Raw genomic sequence first — 15,608 nt, forward strand, 5'->3', positions numbered from 1 at the left:
TGATCAAGTCGGGCCACAGATGTGAAATAAATCATGTGTGTTCTTTTGCCTCCCTCCCTTCCCTGCCAGTTTTCCTTTTCAGTCCCTTTCCTGTTATTAACAAGCCATCACCCTCGAGGTCCAGAGTTGCTCATATGAAACCCATAAACTGCCCAGAACAGGTATCTCTTCACCAACCCTATAAACTTTGAACCTCAAAGTCCCTCAAAGTCATAGGTAACTTTTCTTCCAAGGGTCTTCGAAATTCCTGCTTGGTGATTGATGGTACTGATAAGTTAGGAGCACTTTCCTCAAGTGATTCATTTATATATTGATAAATGGATATTTCCTAGAGCTAAAACCCCCTCACGTTGCTATGGAGAGGAACTGAGTTGAGTGTTAGGCCAGTGGAGGTCCTTTAACCCTTGAATCACTTGGAGCAAGGGACAATCTAGTTCCTTTTTGCCCTCAAACCCAGTTTAGGGTACCAGAAGATAAAAGGAAGCCGTTAGGACAGTTGGTCAAGCCTCCCAGCTCTCTGAAGGAGCACTGAGAGGGGCGAAGAGGAGACTTAACTCAGAAGGAAGATGCTCAGCACTTAGCCTCAGGGCAAACCAGCATGCCTTCTTCCTATAACATGAGGGGCCCGATCTACTTCAGGGTCACCTGGGCAAGGGAGCACCCGGCCTGGGCCTGGGGAAGACAGTGGAAGGATGTGGATTATTTCAGGTGAGATAGAGGACAACACTGCCCCTTCATCCCAGAGTTGGGGGCAGTGACAGGAATGAATGAATGTGGGTATGTGAATCTCTCAGGCTCGAGGTATAAGGCCTGTTGCCTCTACACTTAAAGTGCCCAGGTTGGTCACAGTGGAAAATAAACAAGTGTTTAACACATTTTATGTTCCAGACCTGTGCTAAGGAGGAGTCAAGCCTCTATGCTGAGGAAGAGGGAGAGACCTTCGAGTCTCTGGGGTAGGCAGGGAATAAATGCAGGGGAATCCCGTTGCTCTGCTCTGGTTCAGCCGTGTGGGATAAAGTGCAGACCCAGGAGTAGCCCCTGAGCATTGCTGGGTGTGGCCCCCAAGCAAAAAATGCTTCTTGAAATTGGGACTCATTGCCCTGGGTGCCACAATGGGTAGGGGTGGCTCTCTGTCCCTGAGCACAGGAAACAGAACTAACTCTGAGAAAGTTAAGCCTGGAGCATGGGAAAGGGATCTGTGCCACCAAAGGTGGTGGTGGGTGGTCTGCAGGGAGGAACTCGCTTCGGAACTGCTCAGCTGTCAAAGCTTGAAGGTGAGTGTTAGGTTATATTTCTCACTTTAGTCATGTACTACAGTGGAGGGTATTTAGGGACTGTAGCACTGTAGCACTATCGCCCTGTTCATCAATTTGCTCGAGCGGGCACCAGCAACGTCTCCATTGTGAGACTTGTTATTGTTTTTGGTGTATCGAATATGCCACGGGTAGCTTGCCAGGCACTGCCGTGCGGGTGGGATACACTTGGTAGCTTGCTGGGCTCTCCAAGGGGGACAGAGAATCGAACCCGGGTCTAGTTCATTTTTTGAATTTTTGAATTTTTGAATTTTGGGGGTTTGGGTGATAAGCCCTGAGTACAACTCAAAGCCTTCCCACAACCACCAAAAGAAAGAGCGGGAGAGAGAAAAGAAAGATCTTGTACTCAATTCACTACTCAGACTACTTTCGAAACGGCAATACTCTGGGATTACTCCTGGCTCTGCACTCAGGAGTCACTCCTGGTGGACTTGGGGGACCATATAAGATGCAGGGATCACTTCCGGCATAGCTTGGGGGATTGAACCGGGGTCGACTGTGCAGCTGTGTGTAAGGCAAGTGTCCTACCCTCTGCACTATCGTTCCAGGCCCTTAGGCTGTAGTTTAGAAGCAAATTTGGTACTTAGCTCTAAGGGTGGGGTGGAAAGGGCACTCTGGCTCTCTGCTCCCCCAGATCAGTTCTACCTGGGAGTCCTTCCCCCCCCCCCCTCCGTTCTCCAAGCCAGTTGTGTTGATAGTTCTCTCAGGCTGGCTGGCTGGTCCAGGCCAAGGAGGAGCTTTGAAAATGAATTTGTCCTGCTATTACCCATCTCTTGCCACCCCTCCATCCCACAGCATTTTGAAAGTAGTCAAGTAGTCTGAGTAATAAATTGAGTTCAAGATCCTCTCTCTCTCTCTCTCTCTCTCTCTCTCTCTCTCTCTCTCTCTCTCTCTCTCTGTCTTTCTGTCTCTCTGTCTGTCTCTCTTCTTTTGATGGTGGTGTGAAGGCTTAAAGCTGTGCTCACGGCTTATTCCTCACTCTGCTCAGGGAGCAATCCTGACAGTGCTCGGGAATCTTATGCGGCACCAGGGATTGCACTGGATTTGGCTGTGTACAAAAAGCAAGCACCTTACCTGCTATACTGTCTCTGTGGCCCCAGGATTTTTTTATTTTTTCGTTTCCCCTGGATCACATCAGCAGTGCTTGGGGACTATTCCTGGCTTTGTATTCCAGGGTCATTTTCAGAGGTGCTGGGAGTCAGGGTGGGGGTCAGCTTCATGCAGAGCAAGCTGCAGCCTAACTATCCTCTCTCTGGTCTTTTGTTGGTTTGGGCGCCACACCTAGTGGTGCTCAGGGCTTATTCCTATCTCTTCGCTTTGGGATCACTCCTGGGGATCGTATTAGGTGCTGGGATCAGCTGTATGCAAGGAAGGTGCCCTGCTCGCTGTACTGTTGACCCCTCTCTGATCATTGAGTACAACATCTTTAAAGGGTTCTAGGACTTAGCTAGGGGCCCTGAGCCAGAGGGATTCGGATACTTTGTGAAAGAGGGACACTCTCTTGGCTTTCTATCAGAGAGATGGGCTGTCTGTTTTGCCTATGTTAGATCTTGCATCAATGAGATGATATTTCTTTTTTTTTTTAATTTATTTATTTTTAATTAGAGAATCACCGTGAGGGTACAGTTACAGATTCATACACTTTTGTGCTTATACTTCCCTCATACAAAGTTTGGGAACCCATCCCTTCACCAGTGCCCATTCTCCACCACCCGTAAACCCAGTGGAGATGATATTTCTTGACTAGAACAGTTATAGAGAAATTGGGAGAAGAATCATGACATTTCATTCTTGAAGGAGGCGAGAATCCGGCCACCCTTAAAAAGAGAACCACTGGCTGCATCGCCCTAGGAAAGAAGGCATTAGATATTAAACCCAGACTTGCATAGGAAGAGTACAGCCTTTTTAACAATCTGTTAAAAACAAACACTAAAAATACTTTAAAGAACAGTGCCAGGGCTGGAGCGATAGCACAGTGGGGAGAGCGTTTGCCTTGCACGCGGCCGACCCGGGTTCGATTTCCAGCATCCCATATGGTCCCCTGTGCACCGCCAGGGGTAATTCCTGAGCGCAGAGCCAGGAGTAACCCCTGTGCATTGCCGGGTGTGACCCAAAAAGAAAAAAAAAAAGAACAGTGCCCTGCTTACTCTCAGGCACATGCCTAGTCTTCAGAGACGGGGAAACATCTTCCCTTGGTCAAACTGGGCACAGCAGTACCCTGTGAGTCCTGGCAGCTGAGGAGAGCCTCTGGGTGGATGCAGGAGGCTGTGCCTCCTGCCAGGCTTCTGTTGGCTGCCTTTCCCAGAACCGTCTCACCAGCTCCCTCCTAACTTGATCCAAGGAGAAAGCTCCCTCCCTGGCCTGGCTGGGGGCCGGGCGGCCGTGTGCTGCCCTCTGGGTGATAGTATTGCCTTGGTTTCCCCTTTCGTTCCCACAGCCAGCCCCTCACCCCAATCCTGTTTCCCCTCCCATTCAGATTAAAAATAAGATCTTAGAACAATACCAGCTGAGGTGTCAGGACATGATTCCCGTCCGTGGGTGGGTCAGCGCTGTGTCACGACTGTGCCTTCGCTCACCTCCTGGCCATCCCACAGCCTCGGTCTTACGGTCACAGCTTCCCCCATCTGACCTCTACTTCCCTCTCCGGACACCTCTCTCTACTCTTCTGGCCAAACCCCCAAAATTTGCCCCAAATATTTGGCCTCTGTCTTTCTTGTTTGATTTTGTTTTTTGGGTCACACCTCGCTGTGGTCAGGGCTTACTCCCGTCTCTACACTTACTCCTGGTGAGGCTTGGGAAGTCTTGTGGGATGCTGGCGATGGGACGTGGGTGAACCGGTACAAGGCAGCAGGCACCTTGCCACTGTACCACCGCTCCAGCCCCTGGTCCTCTGTCTTATTTTTATTTTTTTGCTTTTGGGGTCATTTCCAAGGTCTGCATTTCTTATAAATGAAATGATGGCAGAACTAGGTTAAAACTTAAAACTCTTTTCTTCTTTTTTGGCTTGTTTTGGAGGTCACATCTGGTCGTGCTCAGGGTCTGTTCCTGACTCTGTGCCCAGAAGTGAGCCCTGTGGTGCTTGATCAACCACATGTGGTGCAGGGGATCCAAATTAGATGGGTTGGTCGAATGCAAGCAAATGCTTGAAGCCCTCTACTGTCTGTGAGGCCCTAGCACTTACATTTTCTCTCTCTCTCTTTTTTTTTTTATTGGGCCATACCCAGCGATACACAGGGGTTCCTCCTGGCTCATGCACTCAGGAATTACTCCTGGCAGTGCTCGGGGGACCATATGGGATGCTGGGAATCGAAGCCAGGTCGGCCGCAAACACCCTACCCACTGTGCTATCGCTCTAGCCCCCCTGGTCCTCTGTCTTGATCTGTCTTCTCCCTTGTTTACAAACCTGCTTTCAGATCTATGACGTTCCAGTGACTAATCACTGGGACCTTTTCCCTGCACTCTGATTCCTGAGCTCTGTTAATAACACTTATTCAGCACCTCCCACACATTCCCTTATAACCATGTTCATTCAGTATTTAATTTTAAAATTCATTTTTATGACCAAAGTAGTTTTTATTTTAAAAATCTGAACAATACATAAATATAGCAAGCAGCAAGTGGAGTCCTCACCCCTCTGTTTTTTTCACCCCCATCCTCAAAGGTGCATCCCTTGGCCATTCTGGTTGGTAGCCTTCTAGATATTTTTTTTTTCTTTTTGCGTCACACCCGGCAATGCACAGGGGTTACTCCTGGCTTTGCACTCAGGAATCACCCCTGGTGGTGCTCAGGGGACCATATGGGATGCTGGGAAACAAACCCGGGTTGGCTACATGCAAGGCAAACACCCTTCCCGCTGTGCTATCGCTCCAGCTTCCATTCTAGATAATTTTTTGTATAAAACCCACCCACATTTGGAGAGGGGTTATTTTGTTTTGTTTTTTTTTGGTTTTTGGGTCACACCTGGCGATGCACAGGGGTTACTCCTGGCTCTGCACTCAGGAATCACTCCTGGTGGTGCTCAGGGGACCATATGGGATGCTGGGATTTGAACCCGGGTCGGCCTCGTGCAAGGCAAATGCCCTACCCACTATGCTATCACTCCAGCCCCTGGACAGGGGTTAAAATATGAATGGGCACATAATACATTATTGCTGCTGTCTTGTATGTGTATCCTACTGAGGACTGAACTGCAACCTCACCCATGCAAGTTCCATCACTGAACTGTCTCCCCTTCCCTATTCGTGCTTATTTGTTTGGGGGCCACATGCAGTTGTGTCAAGGTGTTCTGGGGGTACTGGATACTATGTAGTATTGGAGATCAAACTTTAATCGCCCACATATAAAACATACACTCCACCCTATGAGTTTGCTCCCTGGCCCTGTACATACTTTTTCCAGGGTTGAGTAGTACTCAGGGGCTATTTCTGACTCCATTCAGGAATCATCCTAGTGATGTTCAGGAGACCCTATTTGGTGCTGGGAATTGAACCTGCATTGGTAGTACAAGGCAAGCACCTGAACCCCTATACTATCTAGCACCTAGCTGTTTTGTTTTGTTTGGGGGCAACTCCCAGTGGTACTTTACTCCTAGGTCTGTGTTCAGGGATCACACCTAGGGGTGCTTGTGATCCATACATGATGGCTGGGATTGAACCCCGGGGGGGTTGGGTGTGGTGTGTGCAAGGCAAGCACTTTACGTGCTGTACTATCTCTTTAGCTCCTCCCTGACATTTTTAACTTAAGAGTATATTTGTCTGGTTTCCATGTTAGTGTTAGTGTAGTTAGGTCTTCCTTTCCAGTGGGTGTCTGTTCAAAATATAGCATGTTTGAATAGCAGTACATACATTGAGGATACTGTACAATTAGTACCTAGGGGACTGCAGACATGATCACGCTTTGTCCTTGCTTTGGTGAGCTGATGGGAAGAGGGCTCTGGCCTCTAGAACTCCTGCAGCGCTGGGGAAACGCATTGGTGTCCCGAGTGTATTCCTGAAGAACACACAAGGGGGCACTGTAGCTAAGGAGTGAGCTTGTCCTGGATGGAACTTGACAGGTGAGAAAGAGCTAGAGTTAGGCTCACAGATGAGAGCCCATGATGTAGGTTCATCAGGTGCCGGGCCACAGGCTCTGAACAGGATGAGGCTTTGGTTTAATTTAGAAACATTTATCAGATAGGGGCTGGAGAGAAAGTACAGCAGGTAGGTGTTTGCCTTGGCATGCATCCCACTTGGGTTTGATCTCCAAGTACTCCATTTCTGAGCCAGGCAGGAAAGAACCATGTATGCAGAGCAAAGATTAAGCGCTGTCACAGTCAAGTGTGGTGAAGGAAAAGGAAAGAAAGGGGAGGGGAGGGAAAGGAAAGACCATACTAAGCAATGGAATCTAATACAGAAATCTTAGGGACTGGAGTGATAGTGCAGCAGGTCATTTGCCTTGCACGTGGCCAACCAGGATTTGATCCCTGGCATCCCATAAGGTCCCTCAAGCACCTTACAAAATTTTGTAATTTCTGGGTGCAGAGTCAGGAGTAACCCCTGAACATTGCTGGGTATGACCTAAAGCCCCAAAGGGGGGAAAATATTAAAGAGAAAGTTTTATCTTTTTTTTTCTTTTTTTTTGGGTCACACCCAGCAATGCTCAGGGGTTACTCCTGGCTTTGCACTCAGGAATTACTCCTGGCAGTGCTTGGGGGACCATATGGGATGCCGGGGATCGAACCCGGGTCGGCCTCGTGCAAGGCAAACGCCCTACCCGCTGTGCTATCGCTCCGGCCCCGAGAAAGTTTTATCTTTATGTTGTTTATTATTGAGATAAGGGTTGGTCCACACCTGGTTGTGCTCAGGGCTTACTCCTGGCTCTGTGCTCGGAACTCACTCCTGGCAGTGCTCAGGGAACCATATAGGGGATGCTGGGAATTGAACCTTACCTGCAAGGCAAGCATCCTACCTGCTGTACTATCACTCCAGCCCTTCTTGAGGCCATTTTAGAACCATCAGGATAGAAGCTATTTGCTAAAATTCTGAAGCCAAAGGGAAGAATACTGGAATCCCCGTGCCAGCTGTAGGCTGCTTACACCATGTACCTGTAGCTGAGCTAGAGCCAGAGTTATCCCTGAGCACTGCTGGATGTGGCCCCCAAACCTAAGTAGATAAGTAAGATGGTCTCTAGGGCTGGAGAGATTGTACAATGGATAGGGCACTTGCTTTACACATGGCCAACCCGGGTTTGGTCCCTGGCTCCCAGGGACTCCTGGTCCCTGAACAACGACCAGGAGTGATCCCTGATCACAGAGCCAGGACTAAGCCCTGAGCACAGCTAGATATGGCCCCAAAACCAAAATATTGTGGATCAGGATTGCTTAAATTTTTCCATTTATGACCGCTTTTCGCCATTGGGAGGTAGGCCACACCCAGCGATGCTGAGGGGTTACTCCTGGCTCTCCACTCAGGAATTACTCCTGACAATGCTGAGGATTGAACCCAGATCAACCGTGTGCAATCCCCATTGTACTATCTCTCCAAATCTTCACCCAAGAAATTTGTATGCAACTGGGGCTGGAGCAATAGCACGGCGGGTAGGGCGTTTGCCTTGCATGTGGCTGACCCAGGTTCGATTCCCAGCATCCCATATGGTCCCCTGAGCACTGCCAGGAGTAACTCCTGAGTGCAAAGCCAGGAGGTAACCCTTGTGCATTGCCAGGTGTGACCCAAAAAGCAAAAAAAATAAAATTGATGCAACTGCGTATATTTGTGTGCAAACTATGTATACAAATCTAATACTTACAGATAATTTATCAAATTAATTTTGGGGGGTCACACATAGCGATGCTCAGGGCTTACTCCTGGCTCTGCTCTCAGGAATTACTCCTGGCAGCACTTGGGACCATCTGGGATGCTAGGGATCAAACCTGGGTTGGCTGCATGCAGGGCAAACGCCCAACTTGCTGTACTATTGCCCCGGTCTCTATCATATTTTAAAACAAAAATTTTGTAACTTCCCACATTCAGTTATGTCATCCTGTACATCAGAAGACCCTCAGTTCAAGAAGCTGGGTTCCAGAGTATGGTCAGTCACGTGTGCACACTGGCGGCAGGAGGAGGGGTCAGGGTGCCACAATGAGGCACTTCTCACCTCAGTTGCCTTCCTTAAAGAAGCTTTCCTGGAAATCTAGGACAATGTTTCCATACTCCTCTTTAGGAAGAACTTCATAACCAAGGCCTTCACCACGCGAACTTGCCCATGTGGCCCTCACCACGTGAACTTACTCCATGGCCTTGTCCATTTTGGTTTTGTGTGTGTGTGTGTGCAATATACAGTGGTGCTTGGGGCTACTCTAGCTCAGTACTTTAAGTGCGCTCCACAGGTTTAGAGGTTCAGTGTATGTGGTGCTGAGGAGAAAAGCTGGGGTCTCCTGTGTGCAAGATATGCCCTCAGCCTTTTTGGGGCACGGGCCTCCCAAGTAGGATTGAGGAGGCCCAGGGCTCCATTGGTGATGCTGCTTAGACCCCTCTGTGCCAAGAATGCCTACGCCACCACAGCTGTACTTGGGAACCTCGAGGGCTACACCCAGGGGTACCTGGGGATTATATGGCACCAGGAATAGAACCTGGTGTTTGGGTCTGGTGTTTGCTAGACATCTGCCCTAACCACTGTGCCATCTCCCGGCCCACAGCTTTTCTTCTTTTGTTAAAAACAAAGATAGAAAATAGGGGTTTGATTAGGGCGGTAGCATGGAGTGGAAGTTAGAAACTGGAAGGGGCAGGGCAGAGAGAATATGGTGGGTGGGGCACTTGCTTTGCACACGACCAACCTGGGTTTGATCCCCAATACTGCATATGTCCTATGAGCCCTGCCAGGAGTGATCCTTGTGTGCAGAGCTAGGAGTAAGCCTTGAGCACTGACAGGTGTAGTCAAAAACTGAAAGAAAAAGGAAAGCTAAAGGGGCCATGGAGAGCGAATCCAAGGACCTGACTGGATATGGGAGGACAGCAAAGACTCCAAAAGAATGCTGAGCACGGCAGCCAAAAGAAACTGAAAATTAGGAGAGGGCTGGAGTGATAGCACAGTGGGTAGGGCATTTGCCTTGCACATGGCCAACCCAGGTTTGATTTCCAGCATCCCATATGGTCCCCCAAGCACTGCCAGGAGTAACCCCTGTGCATTGCCGGGTGTGACCCAAAAAGCGAGACAAAAAAATTAGAAGGAGAAAGAAATTAGTACAAATTAGTTTGAGGTGCCATCAAATGTCCAGGTGGAGGTAGCCAGGCCCAGGCCAGTTGTACCTAGTGTGTGCAACCGGTCAGGTCCGGGCAACCAAAAACGGCCGGGTGTTAAAGAGCCCAAGGACCAAAGCAGGAGCCCAAACTTTAGTGACTGAACTCAATGAGGACTTTTTTTTTTTTGGCTTTTTTTTTTGGGGGGGGTCACACCCAGCGATGCTCAGGTGCTCAGGGGTTACTCCTGGCTTTGCACTCAGGAATTACTCTTGGTGGTGTTTGGGGGACCATATGGGATGCTAAGGATCGAACCCAGGTCAGTCGCGTGCAAGGCAAATGCCCTGCCCGCCGTGCTATCACTCCGGCCCCTCAGTGAGGACATTTTTAAAAAAATGTTTTGGGGGAGACATATCCAGGGGTGCTCAGACTCTGCACTCAGGTCACTCCTGGCAGGGGACCATATGTGGTGCTAGGGATCAAACCCAGGTTGACTGCATGCAAGACAATCACCCTGCCCGCTGTACTGTTGTTCCAGGCCTTCAATGAGGACTTTTGTGGAAACAGAATCCAGAGGCCAAGGCCTGAGTGGGCTGTAAGGGGTTAAATCATGTAGAAGGGAACTAGTAGAGTGATGACCCGGAATAATTTTAAACCCTTTTAGGAACTAGAGTGAGGCGCTGGAGCGATAGCACAGCAGATATGGGATTTGCCTTGCATGCAGCCAACCCGGGTTCTATCCCTGGCATCCCATATAAACCCCCAAGCACCGCCAGAAGTAATTTCTGAGTGCAGAGCCAGGAGTAACCCCCTGAGCATCAGGTGTGGCCAAAAAGCAAACCAAAACAAAAAAGCCCAACCCATAAAAGAACAAAAACAGAGCCATAGGGCTGGAGCAGTAGCCCAGCAGGGAGGGCTGGGGAGGGCGTTTGCTTTGCACGTGGCCGACCCGGGTTCGATTCCCAGTATCCCATATGGTCCCCTGAGCACCGCCAGGGGTAATTCCTGAGTGCAGAGCCAGGAGGAACCCTTGTGCATTGCAAAAAACCAGAGCCATAGTACCAGGCATGAACCTGGCATTCAGCCAGCCCCAGTTCAGCCCCTGGCATAGAATTGGGTTGCACCATCAGGTGTGGCCCCCACCCTACCCTTCCAACCCCCCCTCCCAACACACACTCTCAAAAAGACCTTTTTTCGCAGGGGTGGGGGGAGAGGAGAGAGAGAGGGAGAAAGAGGTGGGGGGAGGGAGAGGTACAGAAGCCACTTGTTTTGCCTAAAGCTGACTGGTTGGATCCCCAGTCCCCCCAGTCCCAAAGTATGGCCTTCAAGCACTGCCAGGAGTCACTCCTGAATACCACTGGATGTGACCCCCAAAACCAAACAACCTCCCCATACCCTGTAAAGTCCCTGCGCAATTATAAAAGGGTTCCACACACAGAAGTCTTTCAAGGAGTTATGAAAGCAGAAAGGAAACGTTAGGGTATGAGGAAAGGGGGGGAGGGGGTTATGCCCTTTGCTCTTTTTTTATTATTATTATTGAATTTCCTTGAAATACACAGTTACAAAGTTGCCCATGATTGGGTTTCACTCCTACAGTGTTCCAACACCGGTCTCTTCACCAGTGTGTGCTCCCCGCCGCATGTCCCCAGTTTCCCTCCTGCCACCCTCCCCCCAGCCTGCCTCTGTGGCAGGTACTGTCCCCCTTTCTCCTCCTTTTGGTCTCTTAACGGACTTGCCGACGGACCCGTGAGGGGCAGCCCACTGCCTCCTCCGGGCAACTGAGGCTCCGCCGGGGCAGAGAGGGGTCTGGCCCGGGCCGCGGGGAGGTGGGCGGGCGAGCGGCGCGGGCCGAACTCTTGAGTCGCTCGCGGGCCACGCGCCCCGGCACTGCTGGGGTCGGGCCCGCACCCACCCCGCGCGCGGCCCGGCCCGGCCAACGGACGGCTCGGAACCCGCCGCCCCGCCCGCGCCGCGCGCGCCTCCGCCCTCCGGGGGTGGGGACACGGCGGGGGCCGGGCGGCGGGAGGAGGAGCCCGCGGCCGCCCGCCCCGCCCCGTCCCGTCCGGTCCGGCCTGGGCGCCCGGGAGCCGCCGTCCTCGCGTCCAGCCATGGCCCCGCGCCCCGCGCTCCTGCCGCTCCGGCTGCTGCTGCTGCTGCTGAGCGGGACGGCGAGCAGGGCCCAGGCGGGCGCCGAGACCGAGGGGCCGCCGCGGACCCTGCAAGTGGAGACCCTGGTGAGGAGCCGCCCGGGGGTGCGGACGCCCCCGCCGGCAGGGAGCGGGCGCGCGGCCCCGGCGCGGGGGGCGGGCCCGGGGAGCCCCGGTGACGCCCGCCGTGCGACCCCAGGTGCAGCCCCCGGAGCCGTGCGCCGAGCCCGCCGCCGTGGGAGACACGCTGCACATCCACTACACGGTGAGGCCGGCGGGCGGGGCCTGCGGGGACACGTCAGCCGCGCTGGGACACGTGGCGCGCGGTGCCCGCTGCCCCCGGCTCGGGGTCCCCGCGCACGTGGCGGGGGGAGGGGAGCGTCCCTCGCGGCCTTCCCGTCCCTGCCGGCCCGCGCCCAGGGGTGTGCGCGCCGGGAGGTCCAAGGAGGGCGCTCTCCGCTCTCCCCGCAGGGCAGCTTGGTAGATGGCCGCGTCATTGACACCTCCCTCACCAGAGACCCTCTGGTCATAGAACTTGGCCAGAAGCAGGTGATCCCAGGTATGTGGCCGCGGCCTCCCGGTCCGCCTCCTCCAGCACGTTCAAGCGCCAGGCTTTGCCGGAAATGGCCTGAAGACACTCCTCGGGGTTCGGTTTTCTCATGAGCCACCTCCTGGCTGCAAACCTGACTTCCAGTCCTACTCTTGCCCCCGACTCCACCGGAGGCCAGAGGTTTGCGAAGGGGCCGCTCCGCTGAGGGTCAAGGGAGAGCCTTTGGCCCCTCTCCTGGGCCTGGGGGACATGAGTAGCTTCCTGCTGTGTCTTCTTCCTTAAGGTCTGGAGCAGAGCCTTCTAGACATGTGTGTGGGGTGAGTACTGCCACGGTGGACACGGGTGGACGGGATCCGGAGGCCAGGTTGCTGCCCCCACCCCCGCGGGCCGCCTCTCTGGGCTCTGGGGGGAGGTGTTGGCACAGCGCAGGGGACGGATGCCTTTGCTTGTCAACCTTATGGTGCTCACGGTTGATGGGAAGGTGCATGTGGGGGGAATGTGAATTTGCAGAGGGCTCTTCTCAGTGGGCTGCAGACCCCCTGGCCCATCTGTCCCCACCTCTGGCTGTGACTCACTTTCCTTCCCACAGAGAGAAGCGAAGGGCCATCATTCCTTCGCACCTGGCCTATGGAAAACGGGGGTTTCCACCATCGATCCCAGGTAATCTGACATGGTCTCCCAGCTCATCAATATACTCGCCCTCCCAGGAGCTTCCACTTTGCCACTTGAGAAGGACTAAACTCAGTTTATGGAAAGGAAAAGAGGGCTGGGCCCTTCTGATGCAGCACTTTTTCTCTAGAGGGGCTCCCAAGCAGTGCTCAGGGACACGACGCTCGGCGTCAGTGCTGCTTAGGCAGAGCTGTGCTTGGGTGGGTGGGAGCAGGGGCCTTGAACTCAGGTAGCTCTGAAAGGGTCTTTTCCCCCTCCTCTCGCGCCTAGAGACTGTAACCTGCTAGGGCCAGCTGAGTCCTGCTGGGCGGCGGCGCCTTTTTGGGAAAGAGACCGCCGCTGAATTGCCTCCTGCAGGGTCAGGGCTTCCTCGAAGTGCCAGGCTGTGTGTGTAGCTCAGGGCCTCCCAGCGCACCATCGCCCTCTCTGAGCCTCCACAGGGAATAATCCTGAAAATGCTCCTAGTCAAGTAATTCAGAGCAAAACAATATCTAAGCTCACCACATAACTTCTTTTTTTTTTTTTTTTTTTGCTTTTTTGGGTCACACCCGGCGATGCACAGGGGTCACTCCTGGCTCTGCACTCAGGAATTACCCCTGGCGGTGCTCAGGGGACCATATGGGATGCTGGGAATTGAACCCAGGTTGGCCGCGTGCAAGGCAAGCGCCCTACCTGCTGTGCTATCGCTCCGGCCCCCCCCACCACATAACTTCTTAATTTTTTTTTTCTTTTTGGGTCACACCCAGCGGTGCTCAGGGGTCACTCCTGGCTCTGCACTCAGGAATTATCCCTGGCCATGCTCAGGGGACCATATGGGATGCTGCTGGGAATCGAACCCGGGTCAGCCACGTGCAAGGCAAACGCCCTACCCGCTGTGCTATCACTCCAGCCCCCACATAACTTCTTAAAGCCTCTACAGGTTATTTCTGATAACTGTTCTTTTTGTTTTGGGACCCACTCAACTGTGTTCAGGGGTTACTCCTGACTGTGCTCAGGAATCACTCCTGGTGGGCCCCCGGGGTCCATATGGTATGTGGGGGATGGAAGCTGGGTCGCCACGTGTAAGGCAAACACCCTACCTGCTGTAATATCGCTCCAGCCCTAATGCTAATAACTATTCTTGAAGTAAGAGATAGGTCAGATTTCCCAAAATGATTATCCCCTTGCTTTGTATAATAATAGATGTTGCTTGTTAAAATATGTTCTGCCTTGGAATGTAGGAGAATGCTTTTTCTTAGTTCCAGTTTACAGGGAGGTCTGGCAAGGGGGTCAGTCATCCCCCCTTCCAGTGCTGCCTGCTTGCTCTTCCCCCACCCTTAGTTAGGCTGCACTTCTCCAGTTCTTGTGTGAGACACCATTTTTTCCTAATATATATATATAACACTGAGTGTGCTTATTGGTTAGTGGAATTTTGGGGGTGTGGGTGGGTGGATGTCACACTGTTTTGTTCAGGCTAACTCCTGGCTCTGCACTCAGGGATTACTCCTAGACATGCTCAGAGTAAACAAGTGGGATACTGGGGGTTGAATCCGGGTCAGCCGCTTGTAAGGCAAACACCCCACCCCCTGTACTGTCACTCTTTCCCCTGGTTGGTAGAATATAAGTCTACTTTTTTTTTTGGGCTTTTTGGGTCACACCTGGCGATGCACAGGGCTTACTCCTGGCTCATGCACTCACTCAGGAATTCCTCCTGGCTGTGCTTAGGGGACCATATGGGATGCTAGGAATCGAACCCGGGTCGGCCACGTGCAAGGCAAACGCCCTACCCGCTGTACTATCGCTCTAGCCCCCTATAAGTCTACTTTAAACCCAACTAATTCCTGGGTGCAAAGATTCCATCTGTGTTTCTGTACGCAGAGAACACTTAGTTTGGAGGTTCTCCCACTTGCAGAGAACAGCCTGTACATCTCAGATCCACAGAGAAACTGTCTTGTACTTGTCACAACCTGACTGTGACAACCACACTTCTATAAAGTTTCCTGAGTGGGGGGTAGGGGTGGGGGCAGTGGGGGAGCACACCTGACTCTGTGCTGCTCCTGGCAGGGCGCAGGGGACCATCTGTGGTGCTGGGGATTGACCGAGCCCAAGTTGACTGCACGCAAGGCCTTACCTCTCCGGCCCCACGGCAGTTTGTCCTTAACCCTTCTCTACTTTTTGCTCAGAAAATTCAACCCCATATTTAGATCTTGCAGTTTCGCAGCTGCTGCTCTGGTGTGGTCTACCTCCTAGTTCCCATTCAGATTCTGAGCTCTGGATAAAGTATAAACAGGTTCTGATTCTCACTTCTCTGCCTCTAGCGGATGCAGTGCTGCAATTTGATGTGGAGCTGATCGCACTGATCCGAGCCAACTACTGGCAAAAGCTGGTGAGGGGCATTTTGCCTCTGGTGGGCATGTGCACGGTGCCAGCCCTCCTGGGTCTCATTGGGTATCACCTCTACAAAAAGGCCAGCAAACCCAAAGTCTCCAAAAAGAAGCTCAAGGAAGAGAAACGAAATAAGAGCAAAAAGAAATAATAAACAATTTAAAAACAGTGCTTTGTCTTCTTCACTGATTTTTTTGTTTTTGTTTTTGGGTCACACCTGATGATGCTCAAGGGTTACTCCTAACTCTGCACTCAGGAATTACCCCTGGTGGTGTTCAGGGGACCATATGGGATGCTGGGAATCGAACCCAGGTCGGCCGCATGCAAGGCAAACACCCTACCCGCCGTGCTA

General features: G+C 52.2%; 1 protein-coding gene across 2 annotated transcripts; it reads left to right on the top strand.

The window, feature by feature from the left end:
• The first annotated feature begins 10,776 nt into the window (after positions 1-10,776).
• FKBP11 (FKBP prolyl isomerase 11) lies at positions 10,777-15,424 on the top strand. Of its 2 annotated transcripts, none has more exons than XM_055127950.1 (6): positions 10,777-11,760; positions 11,873-11,938; positions 12,145-12,232; positions 12,507-12,540; positions 12,813-12,883; positions 15,190-15,424. In XM_055127950.1, exons 1-6 carry the CDS (start codon positions 11,635-11,637, stop codon positions 15,405-15,407), a joined length of 603 nt encoding a protein of 200 aa, XP_054983925.1. In that variant the 5' UTR covers positions 10,777-11,634; the 3' UTR covers positions 15,408-15,424. The 2 variants fall into 2 exon arrangements, with proteins under 2 accessions (XP_054983925.1, XP_054983926.1); XM_055127951.1 differs by having other exon boundaries at positions 11,698-11,760; positions 12,150-12,232.
• The last annotated feature ends 184 nt before the right edge of the window (positions 15,425-15,608 follow it).

This window comes from Sorex araneus, chromosome 2 (assembly GCF_027595985.1).
Source record: "Sorex araneus isolate mSorAra2 chromosome 2, mSorAra2.pri, whole genome shotgun sequence".
Classification (NCBI taxonomy): domain Eukaryota; kingdom Metazoa; phylum Chordata; class Mammalia; order Eulipotyphla; family Soricidae; genus Sorex; species Sorex araneus.